At 50.8% G+C, this 11,424-nt stretch overlaps 7 protein-coding genes across 7 annotated transcripts; 1 reads left to right on the top strand and 6 right to left on the bottom strand.

Moving 5' to 3' along the window:
• Positions 1-540: 540 nt before the first annotated feature.
• Positions 541-2,126, bottom strand: BJX68DRAFT_107182 (uncharacterized protein). Its single transcript, XM_071035849.1, has one exon. It carries the CDS (start codon positions 1,917-1,919, stop codon positions 771-773), a length of 1,149 nt encoding a protein of 382 aa, XP_070898040.1. The 5' UTR covers positions 1,920-2,126; the 3' UTR covers positions 541-770.
• A 1,154-nt stretch (positions 2,127-3,280) lies between these two features.
• On the bottom strand, positions 3,281-3,642 carry BJX68DRAFT_267914 (U6 snRNA-associated Sm-like protein LSm8; the record flags this gene model as incomplete). The annotated part of the gene is made up of 2 exons (XM_071045937.1): positions 3,281-3,552; positions 3,618-3,642. 2 exons carry the CDS (start codon positions 3,640-3,642, stop codon positions 3,281-3,283), a joined length of 297 nt encoding a protein of 98 aa, XP_070898039.1.
• A 381-nt stretch (positions 3,643-4,023) lies between these two features.
• On the bottom strand, positions 4,024-5,836 carry BJX68DRAFT_239234 (putative proline-rich, actin-associated protein Vrp1). Its single transcript, XM_071040493.1, has 2 exons — positions 5,536-5,836; positions 4,024-5,483 (listed from the first exon to the last, which is right to left on the bottom strand). Exons 1-2 carry the CDS (start codon positions 5,653-5,655, stop codon positions 4,203-4,205), a joined length of 1,401 nt encoding a protein of 466 aa, XP_070898038.1. The 5' UTR covers positions 5,656-5,836; the 3' UTR covers positions 4,024-4,202.
• A 118-nt stretch (positions 5,837-5,954) lies between these two features.
• On the top strand, positions 5,955-7,354 carry BJX68DRAFT_239232 (uncharacterized protein). Its single transcript, XM_071040492.1, has one exon. It carries the CDS (start codon positions 5,997-5,999, stop codon positions 7,254-7,256), a length of 1,260 nt encoding a protein of 419 aa, XP_070898037.1. The 5' UTR covers positions 5,955-5,996; the 3' UTR covers positions 7,257-7,354.
• Positions 7,355-7,389: 35 nt separating this feature from the next.
• BJX68DRAFT_239230 (60S ribosomal protein uL1) lies at positions 7,390-8,010 on the bottom strand. Its single transcript, XM_071040491.1, has 2 exons — positions 7,827-8,010; positions 7,390-7,763 (listed from the first exon to the last, which is right to left on the bottom strand). The coding sequence occupies exons 1-2, from the start codon at positions 7,963-7,965 to the stop codon at positions 7,501-7,503; spliced, it is 402 nt and encodes a 133-aa protein (XP_070898036.1). The 5' UTR covers positions 7,966-8,010; the 3' UTR covers positions 7,390-7,500.
• On the bottom strand, positions 8,011-8,451 carry BJX68DRAFT_239228 (uncharacterized protein). Its single transcript, XM_071040490.1, has 2 exons — positions 8,367-8,451; positions 8,011-8,294 (listed from the first exon to the last, which is right to left on the bottom strand). The coding sequence occupies exons 1-2, from the start codon at positions 8,383-8,385 to the stop codon at positions 8,050-8,052; spliced, it is 264 nt and encodes an 87-aa protein (XP_070898035.1). The 5' UTR covers positions 8,386-8,451; the 3' UTR covers positions 8,011-8,049.
• Positions 8,452-8,643: 192 nt separating this feature from the next.
• On the bottom strand, positions 8,644-11,423 carry BJX68DRAFT_107076 (uncharacterized protein). Its single transcript, XM_071035847.1, has 6 exons — positions 10,876-11,423; positions 10,703-10,815; positions 10,431-10,654; positions 9,964-10,371; positions 9,820-9,910; positions 8,644-9,772 (listed from the first exon to the last, which is right to left on the bottom strand). Exons 1-6 carry the CDS (start codon positions 10,951-10,953, stop codon positions 8,785-8,787), a joined length of 1,902 nt encoding a protein of 633 aa, XP_070898034.1. The 5' UTR covers positions 10,954-11,423; the 3' UTR covers positions 8,644-8,784.
• Position 11,424: the final 1 nt, after the last annotated feature.

Here is an 11,424-nt window from a genome sequence, read left to right as displayed (position 1 = left end):
TGAAAGCCGTTGCATTATTAAAAAAGCAGACATGAGCTTTTTCTTCATTTATCTTATATCTACTCTATCATACTACCTCCGTGGGGCTGACTCGAAGCCGCGGAGCACATACTACACAAAACATCTATAAACCCACATACAGGAATTGAAATCGAAATCAAATTTTGGTCTACTTTTGATATATTCTTCTGCACACTGTATGGTGCTTTTCTTGTGATGTTGAAACTCCGCTCTAACCCTAGGTGAGAGCCAAATACTGATCTAGTAATAGCCAAATCCAGGTGTTGTTGGTTGATTGAAGAGAAACACATGTTGCTATGCAGGGCTCCAGAATGCTAGACAGCCAAGGACGACAAGAGAATAGACAAAAGCGCCGGATGTGCGACCAGGCTTCGCAGCGCATTAAAGTGCCAAATGGCATTTGTGTACAGAGGAAATGGATAAGGATCGGACAAAAACATGAAGGGGAACGAAGCCAATCTGAGAGTACTCTGCACAAAATCTTAGCAGGAACGATATGCTAAACAAACAAGACAGGTAAGAAAAAGCCAGGCAGTCTGGTCCAAAAGCTTTTGGGTATAGTCAGTTTCCATCAAACTCCATATTGCGAAGGTGTGGTGATAGGGTTTAGACAAGACCATAGGTACTCTTGCTTGCTGTCATGACACAAGCATGTCTAAACATAGTCAAGTCTAACCATAGTGCTCCGATACCCAAAACAATACTCGAGAACAATGTCTATTACATGTGCGGACGAACGATACTGAGGATCAAATATCCATGCTCCATCGCCATGGGCGCACTCGTTCGACTTGACCTTCCTCGATATCATGCTGTTCTTGAAGCTCAAAGCGTAGTAAATGGACCTTTTTGCTTTCATGCTGCACAGTAGTCAAAGCCCGTGATATCAACGGACGAGGGTGTTCGCGATGTTCGCTGACTCCTTTGGAAACAGGTCGCGATATGGGAGTATCGGGCGACTCGAAATCTGAATCAACCGAGGACAACGTCGAGCAAGAATCTGATGCTGAGTAAATAGAGGACGCAATGACGAAGTGGGACTCGTCCTTTCCATACGCGAAGTAACTGGGCGACGGCGGACGGGGAAGAACCTGCGGTGTTTTCCCTGGTGTACTCGGGGAACGCAAGGGAAAAGAAGGTGAAGCTTGTGGAGATCTTTTGGGAGCGTCAGTTGTTAAAGGAGGCAGTGTATGGGTGCGCCTGTCACTATCCCCGCGCAGACTGCTGTAATCGGTTGGTCGAACCATGGTAGGACTGAGCTCCTTTCCAGCCATGACTCTGGCGCTTGGTGGAGGTTGAAGCATCCATCGAGTCTCGGCTCTACTTTTGGGACCGCTCACGATTGGCGGGTGAAGGTCATTGACCGGAGGCACACGCGGGATATAGTATTTGCTAGGAGCTCGAGCGTCTACCCTACCCCGGCCAGAGAGTCCAACCGACGAACCCTTGACCTCTACGTCTTCTCCCCACAGCGGCTCGTCTTCACGTTGGTACCGTAGCATGCGGTTGAATCGGTCACCCAGATGTCTGGATCCGATCTTGCTAATCCTCGGTGACGTAGAACCAGAGAGATCGAGGTCCTGGCCGGATGTAGTAGACCAGGCACCAGTGTCCCAACTTTCCACGCGGTGATGAGCAGTAGTCCGATGTCCGCGCCGCTTTGGAGGTCCGGGTCCGAGGGCGAGTTCTTCCATCCATCCTTGATTGGTGCTAAAGGGAGTTGGCTGCGGAAAAGGTTGAGGTTGGTCGGTAACAATGGCATCACTCTGATATTTCTCTCTTTCTGACCGTGAGCGGGCGGCTTCCTTCTTGCGTTTGCGACGGTCAAGGGAACTGGCACAGGGAGTGCAGGTGACGTAGTAGAAGACGGCAGATTGAGCGCCCCGGTAGAGCCACATGCTGTGTAACCTCCTCAGAGCCTCAGCGCGGGGCAGACAGCGGACGAAACGGGCTGAAGCACGGGCTGGCCAGAGGCAACGCCGGAATGAATCAGTATCTGGATGTCGCAAAGTGAGGTTGAGCGTGGAATGCCAAAACGCAGAGGCAGAGATCCAGAGTCAAAGTGGCCGAGAACCGCATTGGGGGCATCTGTGTTAGAGAATTGAGAAGCCACAGGACAACCACAAAGGGGGGGGTAACGAGGGGGGAAATAATAGGTTATGAGGGGTTAAATTGATGGTGTTATGAGAGATCGCCCAGCGACCTTGCAGTGATAGGAGGATACGAAACGAAAAAGGAGGCAATCGAAGGAAAGAGGGGCGGAAACAGGCAATTAAGTAGAGAGGGACAGAGGTGGAAGGATGCAGCAGAAAAATGACACAAGAAGCCAAACGAGAGTCGTGGGGGTTTGAGAGGAGGAAAGAGGAGGTGCGGTGCAGTCAGGGGAAAGAAAGACGGAGCTCTATTATTCCTGGTTCAAACTATAGATGCGGCGGGGCTTCCCGTTGCGTTAGTTGGCTGTCAACGCTGTTGATCACCAAGTCCAGTAGGCTCACAGGCCACTCCATCACTAACTTGAGCATCAAAAAGGACCTCTTAATATTGAAGGTTTTCAAGACACTTCTCACAAAACTGAATGTCCTGTCAGGCCCTGATGCAGTGCCAACTCATCATTCCACTGTGACAAGCCTTGGCTAACATTGAGTCGTCGTCACCAAACAAGATTTGACATATTAATCCTAATATTAATGCCTCGTGGTCAATCAAGGCTTTCAAGTCGGATTAAATTAGGAGTTAATCGTAAGTCAACAGCCATGAAGAGAATCGAGAAATGCAATGTAAGTATAGTATGCTTTTCTGCTTCGATTACTTATCTCAAGCACATAAATCTCACCCGTCCCGTGCTAGGCATAAAAAGAAATTATAACATTGCAGTTCCGGTCGCTGCTGCCTCGTCAGATATTCCTGGTAGCCCCCAGTATACATAATCCGAATGCATGCAAATACCCCTGCCTATTGTTCATCCCACGATGTCACGAGCGTGAGTGCAAACTTGCATGGTTTAATCGCAGGCCGGACCATGGCAGACCACCGCAGACGGGCCGTCCTAGCGGAATGGCGAGTGACAAAAATGTCCATCTCCGTTTCTCACGAGATCATGCGCAAGCCGGCGCGCTATCCCACGATACGAAGAGTTTGGAGAGGAAGCCCATCTCGTCGACCACGACATCAGGCTTCCATCCCTCCAATGAACCGGGCAAGATGAATGGAAACCTGGCCTCGCATAATAGCTTTATACTGCCAGTCGTATAATCCGCAATCATGCATTTTTCGTCCCTCGCACCACCTCGCCCTTCACCTTGGTCCAGTCGATATCCTTGTCAATTGCCTCATCCACCTCGCCGCATAATACCACATTATCACCTCGGATTAAGTAAAGACCGTGCTCAATCTGCGAGCTTGGTTCGGGATCGTCGGGTGTTCGGATGATTCGTTCTATTGTGTCTAGGAGAACCAGGTTTGTGAGTTGGTCGGTTGAGAGAAGGGTTCCGAGGAGAGTTCGTCCGTCGACGGTAAGTATTAAAACTTTCTCTATTGATAGAATTGGTTCGTTAGTCTTCACTGGGACGCGATAGAAAAGCCCTTGGTGAACCTACTGTTGATATAGGCGTTAATTGACATCGTGGCGGCTGAAGGATGCGGAACGAGTAAAGAAAAGAATGAAGATGGGTAGACGATCAACGGGGTTCCAACAGAGCGCTCGGATGCTTCGCTTCTTGGAAATCTGAGTCGCAAAGAAGCGTACTATGATGGTAACGAAGCACAATCGGCCTTGAGGAAAAGCAGCGAACGACTTGCGGCTTTGGCTTGTTTCCGAAACTGTCTGCGATGTTCAAGTCCTGCACTTGTGGTACGGCTGAAGCAAGCACATATAGCTGACAAAAGGCGCTGATTGCTCGTATGTTGTCACCTTGGGTGGGTAGTAGGATGTCAGTTCCTGATGTTGATGCTTCTTAGTTCTCTGGGCTCGAAACCTTATCCAGAGCTCATCGCAATCACGTGATGGGTTCCATATACTGGCTTAAAGTCTATAGTAATTTCATTACATGATCTCTATCGCGATATGTACTTTGTCCACCTCCAGGTTTTACGACTCACAAAGTGAATTTGATATGTTGATGGGCTCATTAGTTAGAGTCACCGGTATGAATTTAAGTGCAACATCATTGTCAACAGTCCACTTAACCACCTAATGCGCTGAGGTCCAACGGCACACTACTGCCTCTTCCAGCTCGGTAGCGCTTTACCCCGCCAACAAATGGTCGCGGTTTAGGCAATAGTCCCTCGTTCTGAAATTTAAACCGCGTATCTTCCACACGGTTGTTCCCGTGCGAGTTTGGTGTTAGAGCGCCTGATCCCGGTGACGGCCCGCCGTTGGAGAGGGTATAAGCGCTTGGGGCTAGACTGGATCGATCTGGCACATGACTAGCCTGAGATTCATAGGAGTACACCCTTGAAGATGGCTCGCTCAGCGGAGCGGATGGTGGAAGAGAAGGAGGGGCAGATAGAGGGGCAGACGGAGGTGGTGGTGGAGGTGCCAAGGGAGCGGACGAAGCTGGTGGCGCTGGCGGATGTGGTGGCGGCGCCGGCGGAGTCGAATGGCTGTGCCCAAGCGCATTTCGGGCGGCTTGAACTGCTAGAGACGCCGAAGGGGCACCGTTCGGTGGGATGGGCGGCGGAGCAGGAGCAGATGGGGGAGGAGGCGGAGTAGATCGCGTTGGAGCTGATGGAGGTGGTCGAGGAGCAGCCGCACCAGGAGGAGGGGGCGGAGGTGGTGGTGCAGCCGGGCTGGCGGCGGGCGGCGGGGGTGGTGGTGGAGCAGGCGCCGATGGTTTGCGTACTGACATTGGTGGTTTTGTTGTACCGGGTAATGGCGGAGGTGCCCGTGCAGGCGCTTCAGGCGCTGATTTTGTTGAGAAGTTCGAGATCGTTGAAGTTGGTCTTGAAGCTGGGCGTGGGGGGGGTTTCTTCAGATTTGCGACTAACGGGTTCATTGGCGGAGCAGGCGGTGCGTCTGTAGAAGGCGGAGGCGGAGGACGGACTGCCGGTATCTTTGGAGCTGATGCAACAGGAGGCTTAGGAACACGCGAGGTTTCTGAATCTGATAGGTATGGCGACGATTCCCGATTGGCGCCAGTATCTACACCACCTCCGCGGCTGCGTAGCTTTGGCATGGCTCCTAGTCCCGCGAAGAGGCCTCCAAGTTGAGGCGCCGCCGGGGCAGCTGAAGAAGTATTGTTCCCAGGGCCTGTATCACTATTGCTCCGTAATCGATTCGCGCCTCCAGGGACGGGTGGAGCAAGCCCACCAGGAGGTTTTAGCATTCCGGGCACAGGAGGCGCGGCTCCCAAAGCTGGTCCGGAGGACTTGACTCCTCCACCCGCAATTTGCGGCGCAGATCTATCATTTGTAACAGTCTTCTTCAGTCGCGTGCCTTTTGTGATGTCTGTAAGTAGGGCACTCTATAAAGGCAATTAGCGGTTTGACCTTAGGTGAGACCACGCGAGGGCATACTCTGTCTTTTGTGTCCGATTTCGACGGCCTGGCAGGTAGATTTCCCCCTGGAGGGGGGGGTGGAGGGGGTGCACCACCGCCAGGAGGAGGCGGCGGCGGCGGAGGTGGTGGAGGAGGCATTATGGTGAACAGGCGATGCTGTGATGTCGAAGCCCAAGGATGGCACCAGACAGCGATGGTCTAGGATGGCTCAAACATGCAAAGGCCGGGTACCCGTCTAATATCCCGGGTTCTGTCTAGGCCAGGAGCTTTTGAAGTAGCTCGAACGGGAAAATCATCGAAAGGAATCGAGGAATCGAGGTCGGAAGGAGAAGATGACGATGGAGGACCTGATAGCCAGGCCAGACGAGTGGCGGTGCTGTAGGCGGCAGTATTACTCCGCCTTGTCGCTGGTTCAGGGCGCTTGTTGCGCCAATCTTCTTCACTGGAGCATTCCTTTACGAAGGGCTATATCCGCTGATATGAGAAGCATTGCACTGAGAGGCCATAGGGCTTCCAAGCCTGAAGCACTTATTTGTCAATTATGCCAGGTCTCGCCGTCACCGGCTGCTCGGTATCGCCAACAAACGACACGGTCTTATTCCTCCGCGACCACGACGACTCCCCGCAGCGACAGTGGACAATCTCCCTCAAAGAAGGCCCTGAGAACTTATTTGACGCAGTCACGGGTCATTAAACGCTATGCATCCACCGCATCATCACAAACCGGTCCTTCCGACTTCGGCACGTCCTTGAGTGGTATTGAAAAGGGCTCCGCAAAGCTTCGAAACTTGCAGACTGTGCCGTCCAACGAGGCAGTTGTCGCGGTCTTACAACAGTGCCTCGACGTTGCCGAGTCTATTGCCCAGCCAGATCGCGCATCCAAAGAGGAGGACAATGAAATATCTTCTTTACTGCACCTCGAGGAGAAAAACAGCTCGAAAAAGGCACCCAAATCTACCCGGAATGCGCATCAACAACCGTCGGCGGACGCACTTTGCCGCATCGTCCATGATTTAATAACGGATGAAAAGATATTCATTTCGCCAGAAACATTGACATTTTACGTCAAGATCCACACTCTTCTCAACCGTCCCGAGCGCTTCCCCGAGATCTTCCACCTCTACGCCAACAAACCAATTCCCGAGGAGAACAGTTCTCCCATTAAATACCTCCGTCCGAACCCGAAAAGCATCAACAGTGCCATCCCCGTTGACCTAGCCAACATGGCTCTCGATGTAGCTATCTCGCAACGGAATCTCGGTCTTGTCCTAGCCATCATCGATAACACTTTTTGCGCACCTGCGTTCCACCGGGCAAAGTTCTTCAAAAAGGCCGCCATCCCGCTCGGTCTGCTGGGAACTACACCGGCCGCCTGCTATGCCGCCGCTTCTTGGGCAGCGACATTCCAGAACACCATGGAGCCGAGCACAGCCACGGCAATTGCGTTCGCCGCTACACTCGCGTATGTTGGAGGTACATCATCTGTCGGTCTATTGGCTATTACAACTGCAAATGACCATATGGAGCGGGTTGTGTGGCTTCCGGGAGTTCCTTTACGGGACCGGTGGCTGCGGGAAGAGGAACGTGCTGCACTGGATAAGGTCGCAGTGGCCTGGGGATTCAAGGATTTGTATTTGCGGGGTGAGGAGGAAGGGGAGGAATGGGAGAATCTACGAGAGTTTATTGGGATAAGGGGGATGATCCTTGATAAGACGGATTTGATGCAGGGTATGCAATAGGTTTGCCCTGCATTATTCCTTGAAATGTGTAATATACAGCTTCAGCTTAGATATTGTACAATATACCGGTTGGGCTCGGGTAGTCCCCAAATGAGCAAGTTGAACTACGAGGAAAGACATCAAAAGGCAGATATAGGAACGAACAATCAGTCATATTTCAGCTAACTAAAGCATACATAGTCCCACTTTGAAAGTCCTAAATGGTATAACATTTTTTTAGTTCCCTAGCTACCAAGAAAAGCATCTAGTAGAGACGCTTGGGAGGAGACATGGTAGCCTTGATGACAAGGGAACCAACGTTCTGCCAGCCCTTCTTGAGCAGAGAGACGAGGTAGTTGATGGCCAACATGATGTTGGCGACAAGCTCCTCCTGGGCCATGCCGACGTTGCCGACAGCAACACCGAGGCAAAGAACCTTCTTAAGCTGGAACTTGATGGTGGACTTGACGTCGGTGACCTTGGCGGCAAGATCCTCGTTGTGGGAGACGGGGGTAGGGAATTTACCAGCTGGAATGGCATGTCAGTAGGCTGCGGGACTATGCTGGCGGGGAGGCGGGTGAATTAACATACCCTTGGAGAGACCGGGGCCCAAGAGACGAGGAATCTGCTTGATAAGAGTGTCGGAAGCAAGGAAAGCGTCGTACTTGCGAGCAAGCTTCTTGATGAGCTTCTTGTTCTTGTTCAGCTTCTTGAGGTCGTCAGCGGACATGGCATCGATGCCGTGGTGCTTGGCACGGTCGAGATCGTGCTGGTCACCGAGAACACTGTTATTTCCACCGTCAGTCACCGTTTCCTACTGAAGCCCATTTTCCCTCCCTCTCTGCTGGCGATGGTATGGACTAAACGACGGTCGAACGTACCAGATGGACATGTTGGGACGGGGGACGGTGGGCAGCTTGATGGTGCCAGAGAAACGCTTGTCACGCTGGGGGTCGTAGTTCTTCAGACCGATCTGAAGCTCGACGGTCTCGAGGAAGTTACGCTTCTTCTGCTCGAGAGAGTACTCGAGCAGTTGCTCGACATTCTGGCGCACTCCGGCTATAGTGAAGAACAGATGCTGTTAGTCGGGGAGAGATCAAGGCTGGAAATCGTATAGGCGTGTGAGCATACCGACTGTGATCTTAGACATTTTGCTGACAGTCTTCCAAAAGAACCTCTTTCAAAATCCTTATGGTGTGGCTCTGCGCTGAATGTTGCTGGACGAAAGAAAAAGAGTCTTCGGCGGCTCGATGGTGGCTCAGAAAATCCGGTCTCCGCTTGTGGGTGCGCTAACGCATATCTGGTAAAGCGGTGCCCTAATCACATGTGCATGACTAAGCGTTCTCTTTTGATGGGTTGTCTTGCTGGAAGAGTTGACCATTTGTGATTTTGTTGGTAAAATGGGGCTGAATCTCTTACCACTACTTTTAAGGCATAAAAATTACAGGTGAAGTCAATTATTGTCGTTAGGAAATCTGCGGCGCGCAAAGCTGGTAATTCACTATTCGTGTCGAGACTACACACCATAGACGCCTCAGGAATCCAACAACTACATGAATGGTCCGGTGATATCAAGATCCTGCCAGTCCCATATTTGGCCTAACTCACCCAGATCTACGTTGCAAAGATCGTGAAGCCCTCCAAGAGTGCCCAGCGAGGTGAAATTCAGTGGTTCAGGCGGAAAGACCTCGCTGTCATGTGAAATCGACAAGTCGGTTGTTGGACAACAAGGCATAGGGTCTGCAATGCCTGGCATATCAGGGAGAGTCGGAGGCGCGTCAGTTGAGCTCTGCGGAGTTTTCGGTTCCGTAGATCTTGTTTTTGTCGGGAGAGAAGCGACAAGCTTCTTGAGAATCCTATAGCATATCATTCCTGTCTTTGCCCGTTCTGATAGTCGGCTTAGATCATTAAGAGTCTTTGAAATTGCCTTGAGAATTTCCTCGCGTCGTGAAATACTTTCCTCCTTGTTGTGCAGTATCGCTGAACACAATAAAGCGGCGGTATCAAACATGAGGAATGGCGCAAAATGGAACTTGGCGTTCAACGGGAATGTATGTCTGAACAACTCATCACAAGCTGCGAGCAGCTTTAATGCGTTCTCGGCTGCAGTTCTCTGGAGACCCTTTTCTATGCTAGAGCTGTGCGCGCCGAATTCTTTTGTGAGGCATTCCTTGAGTGGCATCAAGAGCATCATGTACCCAATGACGTGAAGCTGAAGACGTTGCAGTTTGACAAAATGAAACTTACTGTCCCATTGAGTATTCGTATTTAAGATCGAGTAAGCAGGAGGAAAACTGTCGAACCACTTCTCGGTCTGTTCTTGAATAGATATCGCATGGGTTGCAGACAGTTCCCCTTTCATTACACCCGGTATCTTCGATATTGCCAGGCCAAGTTGGCATTGAAGGACCATATGGGCAATAGGGGAAGGAGTTTCTGACTTTGAGTCGCCGCTTTCCAGCTGCATCGTCGGCATCTCAAAGGCGCAGCAGCTACTATTGATTATGAATGGACGAGAGAGCAGTAGAGACATTTGCCTTGATTCATTAGAGTCAATTCGAAGGAGATGGAACGGTCACCATACCAGTCCCAGGCGTACAGTATGCACCAAAGCCGTCTCCTCATCTCGCGGTCAAAGTCCGAGAGCTTGCTGCTCGAAGAATCCTTATGCATGCCTGTGAGAGAATATCAGCAAGCCTAGTGCAGCCAAGACTCGAGAGGGGGATACCTTGTTCCTGTGCCTCGTGGATTGCAACACTTAGGGCATGCCATGACTCCACAAACAATGCTTCTGTTTTATACCACTGTGCTGTAAGAAATAATTGTTGTATCTGCGCCATACCCCCTCTGCCTGGGCCGATGGTACTGCTGAGTTGCTTGGCCGTATTGTGATAGCGCACGGAAAGGTGGTCCAGGTTTTCTCCTAACTCGGATCCCAGTTTTTGCCGTAGGCCTTCCTCAATGTAAGGCAAAGAGCACACGCAGACTCGTATTAACAAGCAAGTGAACTCTGCAGTAAGTGGCAGACCATTTGTTCTTCTTGACCACCAGATAGAATAGTCATGCATGAAAGCGGGAGGGTATAAAGCATAGTATTGATAATTCGTGTTGTCGAGAAAGTGTTCTATAAGAATATCTAAAGGAGGATGAGCACCCGAGGTTTAAATGATCCAGCCGCCTATATAGGAGACATACCTGCGTAGGGTTTCGCGGGGATAATACGTAGAGCAGCCTCCATCTCCCCACTGAAAGACAGTTGGTGATTTCCCTCGCTTTCACTACCTGCCTTGTCTGCATTTTGATAGTCCGGCAAGTATCCTAACACACGGAAGTCATCATCATGTTGGTTATCATGTTTGATCTGAGTGACAGGCTCTGCCGTAAAAGAAGTACCAGGTGTCTGGAGACATTCTGACTGTCTATTTGGATATTAGCCTCACTTTGCGACGTGGAGACCAAGAACAGACCTTGTTTCCCGGGATATCGACTTAGCTACTCTTACAGTCCTTCTCGGAGCAAATTTACATAGATGGGCGATTTTCCTTGTCTGACAATGATTGCAAGGCCATTCGCGGCTACACTGCTCGGCAACCGTCAGATTAGCCTCATGGATTTAGCCTTCAGTAGCATTTTTACTTGCCTTTTGCTTTCGCCTTTGACACTCTGTGCACGCAGTAGCTGGCCGAGTACGAGACTTACTCGCCTGCCACTCGATCATTGCGCTTTGCAACCTTTATTCTGGTTTAGTTCTGAATTAGTTTCACTTTACCACTTTACCATGGTTGGAGAAGAAAGGATCCCGCTCCCGCTGGAGGCTGGTGCGTCATCGCGCCGCCTTGCTAAACCGTGGCACGTGACTCCTCATCGGTCCCTACAACAAATGGGTTTTTGGCCACAATCCTAGTATATTTTCGAGCAAGATCCTAAAGTAAAAGCTTCTTTGGACATGAAGTTGAGTCAGCTGCTGGTCACTTAAGAACGCTGTCAGAGGCTACCAGGTTATACCCTACCAACGGCTCGGTCTGTGGCACAGAAATGCCCCTGAAATATATAACGTGGAATCGGGGTTTGGAATCAGACGACCGACTCTAAAGTTTCATGCCTTACCGATGTCCAAAAGGCAGCCTTGCCAAGAATTTATCAGGGGCACGAAGCATTAGGCAGGGGCAAAGCTGATTCGAGGCTCGAG

Source organism: Aspergillus pseudodeflectus, assembly GCF_044049435.1.
Source record: "Aspergillus pseudodeflectus strain CBS 756.74 chromosome Unknown BJX68scaffold_27, whole genome shotgun sequence".
NCBI lineage: Eukaryota > Fungi > Ascomycota > Eurotiomycetes > Eurotiales > Aspergillaceae > Aspergillus > Aspergillus pseudodeflectus.
The sequence above is the reverse complement of the archived record's forward strand: the minus strand, read 5'-3'. Positions and strand labels throughout refer to the sequence as shown.

Excerpts from the sequence above, each read along its gene's own strand:
- BJX68DRAFT_107076 (XM_071035847.1), bottom strand. The coding sequence starts at position 10,953 with ATGATCGAGTGGCAGGCGAGTAAGTCTCGTACTCGGCCAGCTACTGCG. Across the intron at positions 10,372-10,430 it reads CCCCGCGAAACCCTACGCAG|ATATTCTTATAGAACACTTT; the intron begins GTATGTCTCCTA and ends ATCCTCCTTTAG. Across the intron at positions 9,911-9,963 it reads CCACGAGGCACAGGAACAAG|GCATGCATAAGGATTCTTCG; the intron begins GTATCCCCCTCT and ends ATTCTCTCACAG.
- BJX68DRAFT_239230 (XM_071040491.1), bottom strand. The coding sequence starts at position 7,965 with ATGTCCGCTGACGACCTCAAGAAGCTGAACAAGAACAAGAAGCTCATC. Across the intron at positions 7,764-7,826 it reads GGGCCCCGGTCTCTCCAAGG|CTGGTAAATTCCCTACCCCC; the intron begins GTATGTTAATTC and ends ATGCCATTCCAG.
- BJX68DRAFT_239232 (XM_071040492.1), top strand. The coding sequence starts at position 5,997 with ATGAGAAGCATTGCACTGAGAGGCCATAGGGCTTCCAAGCCTGAAGCA.
- BJX68DRAFT_239234 (XM_071040493.1), bottom strand. The coding sequence starts at position 5,655 with ATGCCTCCTCCACCACCTCCGCCGCCGCCGCCTCCTCCTGGCGGTGGT. Across the intron at positions 5,484-5,535 it reads AATCGGACACAAAAGACAGA|AGTGCCCTACTTACAGACAT; the intron begins GTATGCCCTCGC and ends TTGCCTTTATAG.
- BJX68DRAFT_107182 (XM_071035849.1), bottom strand. The coding sequence starts at position 1,919 with ATGTGGCTCTACCGGGGCGCTCAATCTGCCGTCTTCTACTACGTCACC.